Source organism: Anguilla anguilla, chromosome 4 (genome assembly GCF_013347855.1).
Source record: "Anguilla anguilla isolate fAngAng1 chromosome 4, fAngAng1.pri, whole genome shotgun sequence".
Lineage (NCBI taxonomy): Eukaryota > Metazoa > Chordata > Actinopteri > Anguilliformes > Anguillidae > Anguilla > Anguilla anguilla.
In genome coordinates, this window is record NC_049204.1 from 57,850,963 (window position 1) to 57,871,710 (window position 20,748).

General features: G+C 36.9%; 1 protein-coding gene across 5 annotated transcripts; it reads left to right on the top strand.

Moving 5' to 3' along the window:
- The first annotated feature begins 106 nt into the window (after positions 1 to 106).
- On the top strand, positions 107 to 20,497 carry prkacba (protein kinase, cAMP-dependent, catalytic, beta a). 5 transcript variants are annotated; one of them, XM_035416193.1, is made up of 11 exons: positions 107 to 495; positions 11,408 to 11,416; positions 12,645 to 12,706; positions 13,384 to 13,512; positions 14,171 to 14,269; positions 14,635 to 14,717; positions 14,925 to 15,051; positions 16,704 to 16,799; positions 17,557 to 17,679; positions 18,132 to 18,296; positions 18,430 to 20,497. In XM_035416193.1, exons 1-11 carry the CDS (start codon positions 450 to 452, stop codon positions 18,553 to 18,555), a joined length of 1,065 nt encoding a protein of 354 aa, XP_035272084.1. In that variant the 5' UTR covers positions 107 to 449; the 3' UTR covers positions 18,556 to 20,497. The 5 variants fall into 5 exon arrangements, with proteins under 5 accessions (XP_035272084.1, XP_035272086.1, XP_035272083.1 ...); XM_035416196.1 differs by lacking the exon at positions 107 to 495 and adding an exon at positions 7,462 to 8,337; XM_035416195.1 differs by lacking the exon at positions 11,408 to 11,416 and having other exon boundaries at positions 108 to 495.
- The last annotated feature ends 251 nt before the right edge of the window (positions 20,498 to 20,748 follow it).

A 20,748-nucleotide genomic window follows, 5' to 3' on the forward strand; every position in this document is an offset into this window, starting at 1 on the left:
TCCAGAGAGGCAACTATAAAATGCCCATTTTTGTCAGTCGCCTGATTCTTGACCATTAAATGTCGCTATAGTTCCAACCAGCTCCCTGTAATTTTTGTCGTCATTTCCTGTGTGCACCAAAACTGTTTTCCTTGGTCGTGGTGTTGAAAGAGAACATCAACAGTGGAACTAGAGGCTAAAGGAAAAAGTGTGAATGTATGTCCAATTCAGTAAGGCAGGCGAAAGCTTCCCCGTCAGTAATAGGATAGGAAATAACGAGAATAAAGGGGCTGACAAAGCGTGTTTGGGCTCACCCCTGCATCACACAGAGCGACCCAAACTAGCTAGATAGCTAACGTTAGCTGCACACTACAAGAACGCGACGAGGAATACAACGCAACAGAGGACCCCTTCCAGAAAGCATTATCGCCATCTCCAGCACTCTGAGCCATAGTCGTGTCTTCCTTACGATGGGAAACGCTGCTACAGCAAAGAAAGGCAACGAGCTAGAGAGCGGTGAGTTACAGTTGCACCGGCAACTCAAATGGCTAGCTAGTGCTATCCAAGTTGTATGTATTACGTTAAGTTATGGACAACTGGCTGGCTGGCAAACAAACTGTCTGTGCCAACTAAGTAACACAAGATTTTTGTAACATTGGGGGGCAAGAGCAGGCCATGGCCGGTGGAGGTTGCTGGAGCAGTTTAGGGAAAGCACACGCTCATTCATTCCTGTGGTGTAAACATTCCGTCAACATTTGCCTGTCCCCATCCAAAAGTTAAACTGGGCATGGTGGCAAATGAAGTGGGGGGTGTGTAAACTGAATAGTAAATCCAGTTGAAAAGCATAGCTAATTTCGGCTAAGTATCTAGGGAACAGGAATCAGAATAGTTCTTTAGATACTTGCCTGTCGGCGTTTCTCTTTGCTAGAGAGCGTATTCAACACCTTTGTTGACTGCTACCTCGGGTTAAATGCAAAGTTCGACGGTCACTATCATCATTAACCAGCTAGCAACCAACGACGTGGAGACCAAGTGATGTACGATGGTTGGTGCTAGCTAGCTGCTAACGCTACCTATTATATAGCTAGAAGAGATCAAACGCTCAGATAGATGTCACTTGATCCCTAGCAAGCTAGCTATCCATATTCGACTGGCAAATGTTGACTACCCTGCACATGTATCTAGAAATAACTGCAATTCTACGAGTTCCGCACCAACCAGCTAACATTAACATTAGAGATGTGTGGTAAGGATTAACGTTGTCTATCGATAACAAAGTTGGTCAGTCTGCTGTTCCGCTAGCTGACTTGCCAGTTGGATTTGGGACCAGAATAGGCCCCCGATCTAATTTGGAAACATTTCCATCCTAGTTGGTTGTCTACGAATAATTAGCTAGCTTACTAACTGTCTAGCGATACACCTTTCTCGTTTAATTTACAAACAAACGAGCTCGTATTAGAATTATGTGGTTTTCCTGATCCCCTACCCAGGTATCCATGCCATACAGCAGTAAGATAACAAGCAATGTCTAACGTTCGCACGACTCAATATATTTTGTTATTGTCCGCGAACGTTAACTTTGCACTGAATATTCATTTGACCTTAGACGTGGGTTTTATTTAGCAACTAGCTAGCTAATGTTAGCTTGCTGCTTTGGCAATGCCACGATTCCGAAGGCCTGAGATATTCTTGCATTAACTAGCGCTAACTATCCATTTATAGAAATGCATGCTGATTACTGCTGCTACAGAGTCAGCAATAAGTTTAGCGCCAGTTTGCAAACATTATATTGGTGGCGCTGCATTCTTATGGGTATATTTAAATGGACACTGAAAACAACCATGTTGTGGTCAGATGTCTGTTTGTATTTATTCACATGTTGGTTTGACGCAAAGCTTCATGTTGACTATTTTTAACCAGCTGTCGAAGGGGTATTGTTTTTAATGTACTTTAATCCTAAACATGTTAGCAAATGAAATGCCATTTTCTAGCCAGTATTATCTAGCTAATGTTAAATGACATTACGTTTGCTGTTGCCAGCTATTTGTCAGATAATTGCAGCAAGTAGCCTAAATGCTTCGGGATTTCGTTAAATAAGCAAACGTTGTACAAGGTTAACAAGCAATATGAGCCCTCCCCCCTTCAGATTGCAAACCTTACGTAAACGCTGATGAAAGTTTTCGTTATCGTAGCAAATGTTACCCACTCCAAAGCCGGGAAACGTAGCGCTGTTGTTAGCCCGTAAACTACCAAACGTCCACGTGCGAGACAAGTTAACTAGTAATATGCGCAATTAAGCATGTCTTGTGGCCATAACACGATATTACTTTCAACAGACAAGTTCAGAAAGGACGCGAAGTAATTTATCGTTTTCTGTTGTAACATTTAATTTATGTATTGTTAATGTGTATGTTATCGACTGTAGTGAATAAAATAACGGGGCCGTTATTGCGCTCTTAGACTTTTGATTTTGGAAATATTCAGAATGTTGTAATACTATACAAGTAATATTTATTTGTGTGAGTTGAATCACCTGGTTTTGATAGAATAGCCTCCAGTATGCAGAGAGTGGAAGGGGAAAGTCAAGTCTTTCTTTTTCTCATTTGGAGCTTAATAAACCCTGGAGCAAAAGCTGCAGTAGAATGAGTCTTCATCTGAAACATGACAAGACTGGTATTGTGTGTCAGTCTTACACAAAATTAAACGTCATCCTCTTGCAGTTTTTGAGCTATAGGTGCCAGATCTGTTAAGTTACACCTGAGTTGACCTTGAATAAGTTTTCTGAAAACATAGTCGTTTTTTGTTTGTGAAGCATTCTTTTCTGATTTACTAACATAACTGTAATATCATGTGAATGATGCCAAAATCCAAATATCTCTCAATCCTGACAAAAATACTTTGTTGTAATAGTTTAGTAGGACAGTCCTTGTTGTGCATATTCACCTGTGAAAGATTGACTTGGGTAAATGCCCTGTGCTATTAATCTAAATTGTATAAAATATTTTAGTAACTGTTAAGAGCCATATTTTCAAGCAACTAAAGATTATGTATTCCTCAAATTCATACTGCAAATAAATCAATAATGCCAGTGTAGAATTAATTTTATTTGTTAGAGCTTTCAGCTATCTCTATATCTGCAGTGAGTGCAGAGATGGAGCCCGAATCTGCAGCGCATACTCCAGGTACCTGCTTCACTAAAGACTACAAGGGGCAGGTACTTACAGTCCATGTGCTGGAGTCAGACAACACCAGTCACAGGTTGCCACTCCTATTGAATACAAATTGAGGGGCTGGGCGTTACTACAAAGCGCCCAAACCTGGGGTGAGTTTTTGAAGTTCACTTCCTTGTCTTATTGAGAGACATTGCTCACTTGCACCAGTGCAGTTTGCTTCAGTATCAGTGTTTCAGTCACCCATTTCAGTTTAAGTCAATGGTAACAATACGGTCAAATACAAAGTCAGTAATTTTTTCCCACAATAAAATGTAACTGCAATAGGTGTTTCTTCTTCATCTCATGTTTCCCCCTGTGCCAATCTGTTAAGTAATTGTTTTATTTGGACAACTCTGTAATATTTTGTGGACAAATCAGGGACAGTTGAGACTGCCGAGTCACCGTATCTCAAACTTTTGTGAACGACTGGACATCATGTCCATACTGCGCAGTACAACATGGCTGTACCCACAAACTGCACTTCCTGAGCTTCAAAAAGCTTTCTACCAAGCCCATGGAGAGTCAATGGGTGATGTCCCAGTTACTTTGAACTTGTTTTTCTACAGTCTATGGTTACTACTTTCCTGGAGAAAGGGTAACGTTACTCACTAACAACCTAGCCACTAATGACGGACAATATATGTTAACGTGTTCAGTTCAGTTTAAGTTCTGCTATAAATAGACTACTGCTTCAGTGGAAAAATTGCATTGGTTTAATGTAACTACTATTTGAATTACTGGGAATTATGCTGTTGGCTTATTGCAAGCTATTTCAGACATGGTCATGACTTGTGCAATATTTGCTTCATAATAAATCCAGAAAAACAAACGTTTTTATAGAATACCGGTAGTGAGAGAGAGAATGGGGGAGAGGAGATGAAGGCATTAAGCCTGGCAAGGAGAAATGTATGGTTAACATTCCATCATACAAGAGCTGATAAAGTTAGCCTATCTACGCATTTCAATAAATTTTTTGACAAAAATATCACGCTTGTTTTCAGTGTGGTTTTTAGTCATCCACATTACATTTAGTTACACTGTCTACAAGGTTTGGGTTATTTACCTCAATTTTGCACTGTCATTCTACCTTAAGCATTGACTTAAATTTTTTCAGTAAACAGTTTGTAAAGTGTGTGTTGTTCTTCTTAAAAACATGCCTATGGTGCTTGAGTAGCCATCACACCAAGCCTATACAGTAGATGATGTTGCACAATCCCAGAATGCACCTGTCTTGATCAAAACTACGTCAAATACAGTGATTACGTCTTTTTGTAGGTGAACCTGGACGTTCCTTCCGTCCATTTTCCCATTGATATTGTGTTTTCTGCAGAAAATAAGGTCTGAGGTTAACGTAAGCCCAAGTTTCACGTTGTGTTTTATGAGATAAATTAGCAACATATTTTTTTTGAAGTACATAAGTTCAAAATTCACGGTTGAGATATTAATGGGTCAAATTTATCTTGTAGAACAAAACTTGTTGGCTAATGGTTGCTTTGACCTACATGAAAAGCCGGCAGGCTAGCTGTGATGCAAATAATGTTTGCAGCAGTGTTAATGTTTATCCATTCCCATATTTGGCTTTCTCATATTTAGACGGCCATAATTACTGGGTTGAGGTGCATAAAAATCCCACTTTTCTGTAATTTTAATATGCAAATAAAATGACTTGTTAAGATTGAACCAGCATTTGGATGGTTGTTTATTGTTATTGCTAACTGACTTTGATGGCCCTGGCCAGGTTTTTGCCACTGCTAGCCAATGAGGCTGTGCTAACAAAATTTAAATGATTATATTACACATCTCTGTACAGTTCTGTGCACAAGTATATATTGCATACATTCTGTACAATCAGGAAGTATGGCAAAAAGTGAATTCTGCTTTTAATAGGATCTGGTGTGAATTGTGACCAGTAGAGAGCAGTATTATCTTTGATAAACCGATGTGCTTGTTGTTAGTGCATATGCAAATATTTACGGCTTTTTCTGTTGTTGTTGTAATTATCATTCATACTTACGTCGTCATAATGTTTTACAACCTTTTGCCACAAATACCGCAAAACGTGTTGTGGTAATATACATGTAAGCCTAATTTGCCGTTACATGACAGTCATTTTGCACTCGGCAAAAATATATGCGTGTATTTCCGGTCTGTGAAATCTAGCTTTTATTATTTTAGTAACAATGTAGGACTGCCAGGGCAATGGTCAGTGTAATTAGGTTGTATTGCCTGCAGTGGCTGTACAAGTCATGAATAAGTTTTGAACACGTAAAACATCAAACAAAGAAAGACTTTTAACTAAGGTGTTGCTAAAATATTAGGGTATTGTTCATACGTCTAACCAGGTTTTTCTTTCACTTGAGCACAGTGTGGAAAGTATTGAGAGGAAGTGGTTCATAACATAAAAGGAAATAAAATCTGAATAGGTCAACTCAAAATGGCACAGATATGTTCATGAGACTTATCAACATTGTAGGTTAATGGGACTGTTTGATAAATTCTAAATGCCAGGGCAAATTTGAGCATCATTAACTGTTTGTTGAATCAATGCAAGGAAAAGCAAAAATAAATAGCTAATGTTAAATTGTGCACTAAATTAACATTAAAACACAAAATGGGTTCAAGAAAGATGCAGGCCTGTTGAACCTGTAGTCACAGTCACAATAAGAGTGCATTTTAAATATCCAGTTTTGTAATATATTATTTTAGCTATATAATGTTAAAGTTTTCATTTGTTGATAATAAAACAATGCATTATGCATGTAACGTTGTTACCCATTCTAAACAAATACTTCTAGCGCAGAGAATGTTCAGCTGTTGCTTGGAGTTATTTCTAAATGTGTATGGTCCTCTAGTACTGGTTAAATGCTGGGACACAAGATAAGCAAAAAGTTGAGTTGTACTTGAGTGCATTTACTTAGGCAAAAAGAAAGTACATTATTGCTGACAGGAAGCATGACCAGTTTCACATGCGGTAAACCAAGCAGCAGCTTAAGTGTTGCAAACAGGAAGTCTATCACTCAGTCTCACCAAGTTGAAAATATCTTGCTTATCTTTTAGCTGTATATTCTCAAGCAGAGGTATAAGCTATCAAAGGAGTTTTTTTGGAAATGGCCCAGGCAAAGGACTGTAGCCAGTCTACAGGTACCAATTCTGCCCTGCAAAAACTGGACGACCTGGCCAGCCGATTCTTTCACAAGTATCGCAAGGGGAGCCAAGAGCAGAAGACGCAGGAAAGCGAAGGGCCCCACATTTCTGAGTTCACCCTCAACTGGGACAGATGGAGTAAGTGAGCACGGCAGACTTCATCTGGTTAGATAGGCAGCAGCTTCCTGCAGTTTGAATTCTCTTTGCCGCTGCAGTCCTGTTAAAAATATCTCCCGAAGCACGGCTAAAATGTAGAAACAAGAGCCATTACGCTAATGTGGCTCTTCGGTTAATTGCTGAGCACATTTGAAACCACGCATTTGGCTAATAATGTGTGGACCCATTCTGTATTTAATGGAATGTTGGAGATGTCTTTACTTGATTTCCTTGAATTAATATGGCAGTATTTCAATCATTTGTCATGTTACAATCCAATGGACTTGTAATGACTTGCTAAGAATCTTTTTGAGAATGTGCCCAGTAAGCCTAGCCTATATTTTTCACTATTTCTGTGCTGCTTCACACCATGGTGTATGACACAAACAGCCACGCAGTTTTACCTTTAATATGTGCTAATTTAATATATTGATGTTTTGAATATTTATTAAGGTTTAGTTCAGTGATCATTCTTTTTTGTTGTACTATAATAAGTGGTGCAGTAGAGGTGAAGATGTTAAGTGCTATATAAGGGCTTAGCTATTTAAACCAGTGAAAGACAGTTCTTGAATGTTATTAACACTGAATGTTAGCATTAGCAGCAGGAAAGGTGCAGCGGATTATTGCTTGTTGCAGGGCTAGTCTGCGCTTCGCTGTTATGAGGAAGTTGAACTGTCTGTAAAATGGCGCTGAATGCTCATGGTAAAAGTGTAGCTCAGTGAAAGCTGTTAAAAAGAAGCGCGCAGTTGCACACATTGGAAAAATGCATGCATGCTGTGCTGGGCACAGTAAATCCTGAAGTGCTCACCTGCAGGATTTATAAAAGAGTGTTTTACTTGAGGATACGATGTAATAGAAATTAGGAGTTAGTTACTCAAGCAAATTAAATTTAATCAGCATTGAATTTTCATGCTTAAATTTGTGTTTTTCTCTTGACAAGTGCTTCCACTAGATTATTTGATAATAAAATGCCTTTGATTTATTCACAAATCAAAAATATGTGTTGTAACTTGTTCACATTTGGTCTAGGTTACCAGTAATACACAGAAAGTCTTACGTAGCGGTTAAGGTATGCATACTGAAAGGCAAAAAAACTGACTGGAAAGATCTCAATTTCCTACCATAAATATTTCACACATTAATATGTGACATTTGTCCCTCTTTAATGCATTAGCAGTAGGTGACCTTGATTTATACCACCTACCACTAAGTACCCCTTCCCTCAAATCAAAACATGTAGCCTACAAGCGGCTGTCCTAAAATGTTGGTGTTAGTTGTCTCTTCTAGTTCAAAGTGAACATCATCTGTGGCATTTTACTCCCAGGTGCCCCCCCCCCATTCCTCCAATGAGTTTTCATTTTGATCTTAACTTTCTTTATCTCTGCATTAAATCCTTGTTTGTGTTCACACTCATATTCAGCACCACAAAGAAGGATGTAAAAGGCACTTAAAGGGTTAAGAACCACTCTGTCTAGTCAATGCTACAGCTTGAAGTCAAGTGTTTCTGTGCGGATCATGTTGCTATGGTGATGCCCTATGCTTGATCTAATTGCAAACATCTTTTTGCATCATGGTGTGCTTACATCCTGGGTTCCGTTTTAACATCATCTCAGCAATGCGTACTATAATATAGCTAACGCTCGGGGAATTCCTTTTTTTTTCGACCTGACCTGCATTTGCTTAGTTTGAAATGGTTGTGCTTTTCCTTTACCTTGCTGCTGGGAATGCTGTACATCTGGAACCTTATTTTTATTGATTATTTGCATTCTGCTGCATTTTGGATTCGTGAAAAATGCTTGTAATGTTTCTGCAGTATGTTTTCAAAGAGTTAGATTCAAAATGAATGGTGAGTATATGTTCAGATGATGCCGTTTCATTGTGCATGTTACTGATCAAAGACATTTGATCATTTTATTTTTTTAAGTAAATAAACCAATCGAATAAACCATTTTATTTATCATCTTGTCATAAGATATATACGTCTGTTTAAAGACATGCAGAAATAACGTGCACGGCTGTTCAAATGGTATCAGTTTGCATGGTGTATATACAGTATTCGTTTGATTTTAGTAGATTTAGTAGCAAAGCTTTTCTAATGTTTACATGCTGTGGTAGTTTTTTCAATGAAGTAGCATTGTTTTGGGAAGGGATGGCTGCTGAATATTGTGTAAAGGTGTCACAAAATGGATAGTATTCTGGATGTGTACAGATTGTTTTCAGATTGCATTGCACTATTATGACTCAATAATAGTGCAATGCAGAGGTGTTCATTTGGTAAACAAAGGCTGTATCCGATTTGTGCCATGATTTCTTTGCTAATACAGAAATATATTGTACAAATATCTTAAAAACTAGTACATCGGTATTGTTTGCATGAAAATATTGCAAATTTGACAATATGACTGCATTCCATTGCCCATGCTCAGGTTCACCTGATTCACACCAAATTAGCCTGTCCTCCTGAGCATTTCTTTGAGTTTCACCTGTCCTTTTAAAGCTTACAGCTGACCCTGAAAATATTCCCATTACAGCTATTGAATACTTCCTCACTCTACCCCATCCAGCCACGGTCAAAACCTAAAATGGAAGTGCTGCGGCTTTAAAATAGACTACTGCTTGACTGTTTGAAATATACTAACTAAACAGGTCAGCAAGTAATGGCTTTGTATGTCTGTTCATTTAAACATTTACATTACATTTATATTATTTTAGGATGGACAATGTAATGCCTGAGCAACAGGAAGTGCTACTGATTATGATATGATCTACAAGCCAACTACTTCAACTGAGTGTGGGCACATGAAACCATAGCAACACATTAACTCACAGAACTGTTTGAGACCATTTCATCAGAAAGAATGGTTTGATGTAAATTATTTGTAAAATGGCTGAATTGGAAGTGGTGAGAAATATTTGTAACGTTTGATAACTTGCACATAACAAAAATACTCACCAAATGCAGTTGAAGCATGAAGACAGATTATAAGAGCCAGGATATTATATAGCCTATTTCAGTCTGAAGGGAACGATGTCCAAGGTTGTGTGCTGTTCAGTCTGAATGAACCCAAATAATACTGCTTTATGTGATGTTTGAATGGAGCTTAAAGGGCTAGTTACAAATGTAATAAAATAGGCTAGGTTTCCAGAATTTTGCTGTTTCTCACAGAAGCAATAGTCAACAATTAAGGTGAACGCACGAGCACATTTTTCAATATTCAGATTTAGAAGGGACAGATATTTAAAGAATTAAAATAACACATTATAAACTAGGTCCTTATTGAACTAGCTTTATTTTTGATTTTGCATAGACCGATAAATGAAAAAATGAAGCAATTTTGTGTTCATTGAAATGAGCTGTTTGTAGCTGGCTGTTGAATCAGGTTGAATCAGACCATCGATATGAGGCGTGGAGAAACCAGTCATAGCTGAAGTACAGAATAGCTCTGAGTTTGATTAAATTTGTGTCATCCAGTGTCAAATACTCACCCCTGAGGCTAGAAAATTCCAAATAATTACATCTATGTTATAAATTGCCGATGTGTATACTCTCATGGACGAATATAAAATTGCAAATGAATTATTATTATTATTATTTTGTAACGTTTGTAAAATGTGCTCTTTTAGTCTCTTTTCATGAGTTATGCAACTACTGCTTCCCATTTGCTACTTTAGTGTCATTCCATGCCAGCTTAACCAGTGCCTTACCCTCTCAGTTTTTTCCAGAATTGTCCAGAGAATTTTCAGGTGTGACATTATTATTATTATTAACCTGTGTCCTAGTAAAGTCAGTAAAAAAGGGGACCTTGACCAGTAATCATCCAAACTTCAAGCTATAGGCCTATATCGCTCCTAATTTTGTTAACAAGACTCAAATAAAATACTTTTATTTTCTGCAGAAGATCTTTCAAAGATCTGCAGTCTTTGCAGATCTTTGAAGTTGTGTGTGTGATGCCTTCCAGTGTTGTCTGTTGAATGTTGATGCACACCACATATTTCTTGCTAAACTGCCTTTTAACTTCTTATTCTTCATTTTCTAGGTTTAGTTGTTGGATTTAAAGTGAAAGTATTTACTTAATAGTGCCACTGCTTGGACCACAGTTCCCTCAGGGCAATGTGTAATTGGTTGTAGTTCCCCAGGGAAGAAGGGCCTCAGTCTACACAGTATTCTTCTTTCCAGCCTGTGTGCACTGTGTGCTTGCTTTGTACAGTACATGTGCCTGTTCAAATCACAGTGTAGGAATTTTCCATCAGTGGGAGTGGCCTGCTGTTGCAGTTGGCCATTTTTCATGCAGCGGTCCAATGCTCAGCCTAAAATTTAGGAATTGAGTTTGGTTACTTTGACAGTAGTTAACTTTCTACTGAGGGAATGTGGTCATTGGGAGGGAATTTATTTTCTTATGGATACTCTTATAGGTTTAGCTTTCTAAATATAGGTTAGCTGTATAGTGGGATTATAGTTGGCTATGGTGACCTATGGGATTGTAATATAATGTAATGTCAGTTGTCTTTTGGGGGGCAGTGCTTTTCCTTTTCTTCTTTTTTAAAGGGGAAAAAATGCTCTTAATCCTGCCCAGGATCAGAATCGTCTTAAAATGGTTGCATTTTGGATTTAGGTCCATCTTAAATATAACTGATGTAAGGCATGATTCAAAAGTATTTGTTCAAAATCTGTTTACTCTCAAGTCTTCATCTACCCCGTAATAAAAATATTTTCAAAGTGACAACCAGGACTAGGGAAAGATTACCAAGAGGGCTTATTTTACTGTATGTCTTTCTGTCTTCCTGCTCTTGTAAGACCTTTTCAATTCAATATCTGATGTGCTTCTTTTTATATTCAAAATCCTTTCTCCCTTTCTCTTTCCTCATCATCCTATCCATGTGGGTGAATGTTCCTGCAAAACCTTGGTGAACTATAGAGACTTTTGGTATGCTCATTCTTTAACAAGATGTCCAAAGTCACAGAGAGTACACAAATCCTCATTCTATATGTACTGGTTACTGTAAAATTACATTTTAAACAAGGATTATTATTATTTTTATTATTATTATTGTAGGCTGTATTGAGACCTCAGAATTGCAGGGCGCTATCTGCCATTTTACAGTTATGAGATATTGCTTTAAAGTTTTCATAGTTTCGTTTTGTTTTATTATTTTATTTTATTTTTTACTATTTTTAAATAACATTGAAAGTTAAAATTAGTTTAAAATTAGAATGGGCTTGATAATTTCATGCTTAGCATTAGGACTGGCCCACCGTAAAGTTTCATATTAAATCTTTAATGTGTTGAATCTGTGTTGTCCATGTTGTGGTCGAAAATGACTTAGATGATTATGATCATTGCTCAGTGTTTGTCACGGAAGTCGTGGGTGTTGCGGATTCTGTGATTATATGTTTTTCTTTTTCTTTTCTTTTTTTATGGCCATTTCAAAGGTGTTGGGTATTTAACACCAACATCTGGACGGTGATCTAAAGAGTACTTGTGTATAACAAAAATATATATAGATGGTACTTTGAGCCTGGCTGTTCTTAGGTCTCAGTTTGTAGGACCTATCCCATGTGTCATATTACAACTTATAGGCTAAGTGCACTGTAACTAAACCAGTACATTATTTATTTCATGTTATTAGTTTTGACCTTATGTTTTATCTTTGAACCTCTGTGACTATGGACAGCTTAACTGCTTTGTTTTTCATATATCTCTGTTTGTCTTTGCTTGTAGTAATACTGTGCTTTTCAGACCATACCTTTCTGTTATTTAACAGTATTACCTCTGAAAGTGATGTACAATAGCTCCATTATTTGAAACAAGACAAATCTGGTTTTCAGGATTGTTCATACTCAAATTATCCATCTGAAATTTGGAGACCTGTTGGCATCACTTATAGGATTGCTTGCGTGGGTGTTGCAGTGGGTTGTAATCTTACAGAAATGAGAAGCATTCGTTTTTCTAATGGTGTGGTATATTTAGCTAACATTTAATGTAGATGGGAGCTTAAAAAGGTCGTTCTTTTTTATTGATCTTCCTCCAGTAATATTGAACTCCCTCTTACATTAAAGATTTCTCTGTTTGCTGCCCAACCCCGAATGTGCCTTATAGGGAAATATAGGCCACGCTCCATGTGTGCTGAGTTTGTTCTCATTTCTCCTTACAGTGAAAGAGTTCTTAGCCAAAGCCAAAGAAGATTTCTTAAGAAAATGGGAGTGTCCACCACAGGTAAAATGTGTTAACATTTCAAGACATCTGCTTTCCAAATGTTCAGGCAGCAAGAGGCCACTTTTTAAGATTTTCCACGTGAAGGCACTTTTCAAACAAATCTATATTTGCCTACTCTGCCAAGTGTTTGAAATCAATTTAAGTGCAATTCACTTGATTAAAATCCATTTATAAAACTCTTCTCCATTCATAGTTTTTCCACAAAGAAATCTATAGACATAATGTTTGCCATTTGCAGTCCCAGATGTCTTTAAATCCCAGTTGCTGTACAACTGGCATAGCTATAGGTATTACAGTTGATTTGAGTTGGTCTACTATGCTTAACGTACAATATATTTTACATTTAAGTTGTTGGCTAAGTCCTGGTTTCCACTTGATAATCAGTGATTGAGATCTATTTGCCCAAAATTAATTTGTACTTGTTAATATTTGTTCATTTACTTGCTTAAAAAACGAAATACAAAAAACACAAAAAAGTCTTGCATTGAAAAATATTTTCTTGAAATGTAAGCAAACAGACATTTTAGATTTGAATTGTTGGTGTGTCATCTTAATTTGAAGAAATGCATTTATTTGTTTGTGATATATGTGGATATTGTGCATATTGTGCATATCTGGACATTCATAAGCATCCCTGAGCTGTTTTACATATGTGTAATATTCTGTTCATCCCTCAGAGCACAACTGGTCTAGATGACTTTGAGAGGCTAAAAACTCTCGGCACAGGCTCGTTTGGAAGAGTTATGTTGGTAAAACATAAAGGAATAGACCAGTACTACGCAATGAAGATCCTGGACAAGCAGAAGGTAGGTGAAAATTGGATAAAATATTATTGAATGCAAAAGTATTGGGAGAGTGATATAATTTTTATTGTTTTTTGCTCAGTACTCCTGCACATTGGATTCAAAATGAAACAGTTGAAGTGCTGACTCCGCTTTAATTTGAGATACTTGTGTCTATATCAGGTGACCTGTCTCTGAATTGCAGTCTTTTTATTTCTTTTTATTACTTTTTATTAATATGTATAAAAAATTTGTGTAATTCCTACACTGACCACCTGACATGGGTATTGCTACCTTCAAATTAATGCTGACAGCCTGCAATTTAACCTCGTGTTCATCGCTTTATTTAAAATCTAATGTTCTGGAGGACAGAGCCAAAACAACAAAAATTATGTCACTCACCCAATGCTTTTGCATTTTCTTGTAACTTGTACTGCCAACAAATACAATTGAATATATTGCCCAGCGTTATTTAAATCTTTATTTATAATGAAACTTCCCTCCAGTTATCCAACTTTCTCAGTGTACTTTGCCAGTTACATACTAGTCTGTAATTACATTTACATTTTAAATTGTAATTACAATTTATTTAATTATATTTTTATTTATTTATTTCATTGTAGTAGCTGTTGTTTTTGTACGTAATGTCATTTATCTTGATTATGTTTTGTCATTTTAAAAGGTGGTGAAGCTGAAGCAAATAGAACACACATTAAATGAGAAAAGAATATTGCAGGCTGTGTCCTTTCCCTTTCTTGTCAGATTGGAGTATGCCTTCAAGGTAAATTCATTGCTTGATAAAGTCAAATATGGAACTATGTGGAAATGTCAGATTCTGCTAAACCTCTTTGGTCAGAACCTTTTGGCCATTGGATGCATCAGCCAATTTCAAAACAAAAACACCAGTCTGATGCATGGGGAGAGTTATTTCCTTGATTAACACTGTTTGTCTAAGGTGTGCTTATATCACTTTTCTTCAAGTATTGCATCAAGTATCACCATTTGTGAGTTTATCAGATCATCCAGTTGAACATAAAAATTATAAAATGTGAAATTATGCAAATTGTACATTTTAAGAATGATTAGGAAACTATAAATAATTATGATATGTTAAATAATTGATTTCCTTTCTATCCTTATTTTTAGGACAACTCCAATTTATACATGGTGATGGAATATGTTCCTGGTGGAGAAATGTTTTCACATCTTAGACGAATTGGCCGGTTCAGGTAATATTCTACAGTGATTTTTTTTTCTTTAAATCAATTTTGAAATTCCTGCTCTTTTTTTTATTTGATTTGATTGATGTTTTTATAACCTTTACCAGTCTTTGAATGTTGAACGCTCTCTCTTTTCGTTAGCTCCTGTTTCTTTGAAAAAAACTTCCATCAAAGTTTACTCGGGACTAATATATTTCTTTTCTTTCCTCCCCACAGTGAACCTCATGCAAGATTTTATGCAGCTCAGATAGTACTGACTTTTGAGTACCTCCATTCACTAGATCTTATCTACAGAGATCTCAAACCTGAAAACCTTCTAATTGATCAGCATGGGTACATCCAGGTATGTTATAAAGTTTTCAGGTTGTTGTTATTACATCTGCCAGCAAGTTGATAGGTATTATGTTGTCGCCCCATTTTGTCTGTCCATTTGTCTGTCTGTCGGTTTCCATCTCATCTAAAAGGTGCTCTATTGGATTGACTGCTCTATTGGACTGTGCAGACAATGGGAGTAAACTGAAGTCACTCTCATGTTTGTGGAACCAGCTTACAATGATGTGTGCTTGGCGACATGGTGCATTATCCAGCTGGAAGGAAGTAAAATGTATCCATTTTAAAAAGGGTTGACTGTGGCCACAAAGGGAGCCATATGGTCAATGTGTTGTTATCCTGTGGCTTTCAATTGGTGCTGAATTGGTATTAAGGAGCCTAATGTGTATCAAAAAAGAAATCTCCACACCATTACACCACCACCCTGCTCCGTTGACAGAGATGAGGATGGGTCCATGGATATGTGCGGTTTACGCCAAATTCAGTCGTCCAGTTTTGGTGATCACGTGCCCACTGTAGCCTGATCTAGGCGGCAGTGCAGTGTAGTGGGTAAGCAACTAGGCTTGTCATAGGTTCGGTTCATGGGTAGGACACTGCCGTTGTACCCTTGAGCAAGGTACTTAACCTGCATTGGTTCAGTATGTATCCAGCTGTATAAATGGATGCAATGTAAGTCGCCCTGGATAAGAGCGTCTGCTAAATGACTGTAATGTAATGTACTCTTCCTGTTCTTACCTGACAGGAGTGGAACCAGCTGTGTTGGTCTTCTGTTGTAGCTGTAAACAGCTGTTGTTTGAGTAGTTCCGATCTTTACGTTAGCTTGAATGTGTCTGCCCATGTTGTTGTGTATTGCACTATTTGCTGTAAACTCTAGAGACTGTAGTGCATGAAAATCCAAGGAGGCCAGCTGTTTCTGAGATGCTGGAACCACCACATCTAGCACCAGCATTCTCATCACAGGCGAAGTTGCTTAGATCAGGCATCTTGCCCATTCTAATGTTTCGACGAGCAACAACAAAACCTCTTCTCCATGTCTGCTTGCTTTATATATTGAGTTGTAGCCACATGAATCACTGTTTGGAGGAACAGGGTATCTGCACAAGTGAGCAGGTGTTCCCAATGAAGTGTGTTTGCCTCGGTTCTAAACAACACATTTCAGCCTGCAGCAGAAAGGTTCTGTTATTGGAACACAGTCCCTTCTATTCACAACCTCAGAAACAATTAGGCACCTCCTTTTCACCGAGCTCAGTGGCTCTTCATACGAGTTGGTGTCATGGAGCCATTGTGACAATCAAACAGGCACATGGGGCTGGAAGGGCTGTATGCTTGTCAGCTACAAGAGTCATTGCAAGGTGTGCTTCTCTCCTTAATGCGCATGCGTTTTAAGAATTGTCTACTTGAATAAATGGCCATTAAAGCCCTTCATTTGCCATAATCATCACCTCTTCCTTGAAATCCATGAATGAATCCTATTGCTTTAAGGCTTGAAACCTGCTCTTTGCGACTTTTAAAAATTTTTTTATTGTCTGTTTTCATTTAGACTTTACAATTGTACTACAGAATATTTAATCTTTTTGAGTTTTTCAGGTTCTTCCCTTCTTGATCTGTTTGTTTGAATGTGCTCAGTAGTGACCATCCAACTTTAATTTTTCTTGTGTGTTTCAGGTCACAGACTTCGGCTTTGCCAAAAGAGTAAAAGGCAGGACTTGGACGTTATGTGGAACACCAGAGTACCTGGCACCAGAAATCATACTCAGCAAGGTTGGAAATTTAACGTGAATTAATTATTTAATATTGATTCATTGAATTATATATAGTAAAGTTCATTGTAGAAACAGTCTTAATTTATAAAAAGTTGCATATTAAGTCAACTATTCTCCAGAACTGGAAAACCAAATTGCATGTTCATAAAGGAGTCTTGTTTGTATTCATGCTAATCTTAAAGTAATTAATCAAAGAAAAATCCTTCGGTAACTTTCCTTTTGCTTTGGGGATGATTGAAGTAGGGATGGGCAATATAACACAACGATAATTATCGAATGCCATAATGGTCTTCGCCACCATATGGTTTATTGCCTTTTTTTGGCTTTTTTATTTTTATTATACCTGAAACAGTAGTAAAAAACAAACTAAAAGAGGCTGCGTGAAATGCTTCTTAATAAAAAATGTTTTAAAACGTAACCATGTTTTGGTGACAGCCAATCGGCAGCTAGGTCGCACAGCTTCATGGGATCATGTGTTTTTCTCGATAGCATGGAAGTTGCGAGGCCTTGCTGCTGATTGGTTGTGTTATGGTCACCCAATAGATAACAGTGGTGACATTGTTCTGGAAGAATATCACGTGGCCTCTGAAACATCTGGGTTAAGTAAATTGACCAAGATGAAAAGAAAGGCAATACGCCACACGGTGGTGATGACCGTTATTGCATTTAATAATTATCGTGCGGGATATCGCCCAGCCCTAGATTGAAGTTGCATTTGTTTATTTGAGGGGTTAACTGGACTGATTGTTTAACAGGGCTACAACAAAGCTGTGGACTGGTGGGCACTGGGGGTTCTAATCTATGAAATGGCAGCTGGCTACCCCCCATTTTTTGCTGACCAGCCAATCCAAATCTATGAGAAAATTGTGTCTGGCAAGGTAAGAAAATATGTATTTATACAAATGTATTCTATTTTAGTTAGTTACAATCAAGTAGACTGTAAATAACACTATAACGCAATGATAAAGGTACGGTATGTTAACCACTGAGCTACAAAATTAGCATACCTATATTTCACCATGAGATGTTCTTTTCCATATAAATGCCAGACCCACTGCTGGTATGCATGAAAAATTTAGTTTTGTCAATTTTGAGCTGCAGAAATTTAAATTTTGCAGTTTAGGTCAATGCACAGACTGACTACGAATGTCAAATAGTTGGTCTGATGAAGTGTTCCTCTGTCGAAGGCCATATTTCTTAGCTAAGCCTTAAAGATTTTTTTTTATCCATATGGCTTTTTCCATTGTAGCGACAATATTGTTGAACACACTGGTTTTGTTCAGTAAAATGTATAACCAGTTATTTATTGATTTATTTATTTTACTTTTAGGTACGATTCCCTTCTCACTTCAGCTCAGACTTGAAAGACCTCCTGAGGAACCTGCTGCAGGTGGACCTGACCAAGCGCTATGGCAATCTGAAGAATGGCGTAAATGACATTAAAAACCACAAGTGGTTTGCCACAACGGACTGGATTGCCATCTATGAGAGGAAGGTATGAAGGAGCTAAAAAATTTTGCAATATGTTGTTGTAATTTTAGTGTGTACATGTCTTGTGTTGTCAGTTTCATTGTGCTGTACAGGCTGCTTTGTGGCGAATGGTCAGGATTGTTTGTTTGTGCTTAAAGGTGGAGGCTCCTTTCATACCAAAGTGCAGAGGCCCTGGAGATACTAGCAACTTCGACGATTATGAAGAGGAGGACATCCGTGTCTCTGTCACAGAAAAATGTGCAAAAGAGTTTTCAGAATTTTAGCACAAGAGTAGTGTTGCATCAGGGCTTGTGTATATATATATTGGGATATTTGCACTCTGCTTTAAAATGGGGTGGAGCTGAGTCCATCATGTTCATATAATTACCTTGTTCCTTCATTCCACAAGGCTGAATGAGGTCCTTATTGCCATTATCCTTGTGTGCAGTTATCTCTGACTCATTCACTGGCACATTTAAGCACTTCTTGTGCTGCAACACAAAGACCTAGACCACATTCTTCTTTTCTCCCCCCTCTGTTTTTAAAGCAGTTGTCGCTGTCTTTAAAGTTGTTTTCCCCTTTTTTAAACCAAGTGTTTTTAAATAAATGGGAAAGTCTACAGTGAGCGAAACGGAATTTTTGTTGGCACATGTTAAAGTAAGCGGTTGTACCGGGAAGAATTTCACTTGATATGTGATGGGTAATTGAAAGAAGGTGTTTCTTCCAGTTCTTCCCAGCTAACAGTTTGTCTGTTACATGTTTTGAGATTATATATTTTATAAGTTAAAAGAAAATCCTTTTAGCTCAGACAATATTATTGAAATGCATTGAGCATCATGCAGAAGGAGTACTTGCTCTTAATGCATTAAAGTATACTGATCAAATAGCATAAACCCCTTACGTGTTTAAACCAGTACCAAATTTAAAATGAATGGATTAATAAAATTCCCAGTGGTTTTTCCAAAACCAAAACTCCCAACAAACTTTAAGACTGATGCTTATCCTTTGAAATAGCTGTGTACTACAGAGCTCTGTGCATTTTATTAATAATTAGGCAAACCTAATTATTAAGCAGGAAACCTTTAGTAGATGTGCTTGCCATTTGTAGCAGTGTTTTACAGGTTTGTCAACTCATTGAAAGTTTCCTTTTAACTCCTTTTCCCATGTATCAAAATATGTTTGGCAATTAAAACACGATGAGACATTTTCAAGTACACAAATTTAGGATTCTATGAAGAAACATATAGACCTTTTCGTTACTGAATAGTACAAAAATGCAATATTGCTAAATTAAATGGTCTCTTATGATTCATATAATGTATATGAAAAAGGGTTACTTCCTAGTTTTACCAGTGGAACAGTGTTGGTAAAACTGGACTTGTGATGTGCATACACTTTTTTTTCCTCCATCATGTTAATGCTTTTTTTTGTTTCGCAAGTTCGCAAGAGAGATTGTAAAACTGCCATATTTTTGTTTTCAATTTTACTTCAGCATTTTTAGTTGAGTTTGTTATGACAGAATGTAGTGACAACTAGTATATATCTATGTTAAGTTATATTCACACACCAAGTAAAGCAAATTTTCACATGCTGACATTTGTCAGCTTCTGCACCTTTCTGTCACATTTAATCCAATCTTTGTTGAACTAATTTCATAAGACACAATTGTTTCTTATGTATTTTTATTTATATACATCTTAGAGAAAGAAGCTGTTAAATAAATGTCATTTTTAAAGGGTTAAAACAACTTAGTCCTTCCTCTTTTGAAAATGTTTTTCAGTCTCATTAACATGAAGATACCACAGTATACCACTGAAATGTAGTCATATCTGTCAGTTGGTATGACATAACTGATGACACTTTTTCCTAACCATAACAATGCAACACAAAATAAAATCATTTGGAAATGATAGTACCTGTTTGTAGTCAAATACATTACATTATGAGCTCTACCATGATTCACTTATGGATTTAGTTTGTTGGATATATTTTACAATGTCATTAGAAGGCTCACACTGACAGAAATGTTGTCCTCTAGTATTTACTTGTATTTGCAAGGGAAGTAAAAATACTTTGCTGTTGCATATTATATGTAACTATATATATATCACATTAATAAATTAAAAGGAAACCCTTTGTATTAAAATGTAAGAATCTTTTGTATTTTATTTGGACTGAGGACATACTGTTTGCTAGCAGTATAAAATAAATACTACAGTAACTTACCATTCATGGACATAACACCTTTAATAAATCCTAGTAATTGCATTTCCCTTTCTTTTCAGAATTGCTGTTTCATGGTTCCATCAAAACCACTCCTGTAGTTTAACTTAATTTTACTTTTTTGTTTTTTATTAGTGGATTCAACTAACAGAGTTTGGTCATTATGATTAAGTCTTGAAATTTTGAAGTTGTCCCAAATTAAATCACCAGTGATGTTGGAAACATGATTGTGTTGGGTAACTATTATTACTTAT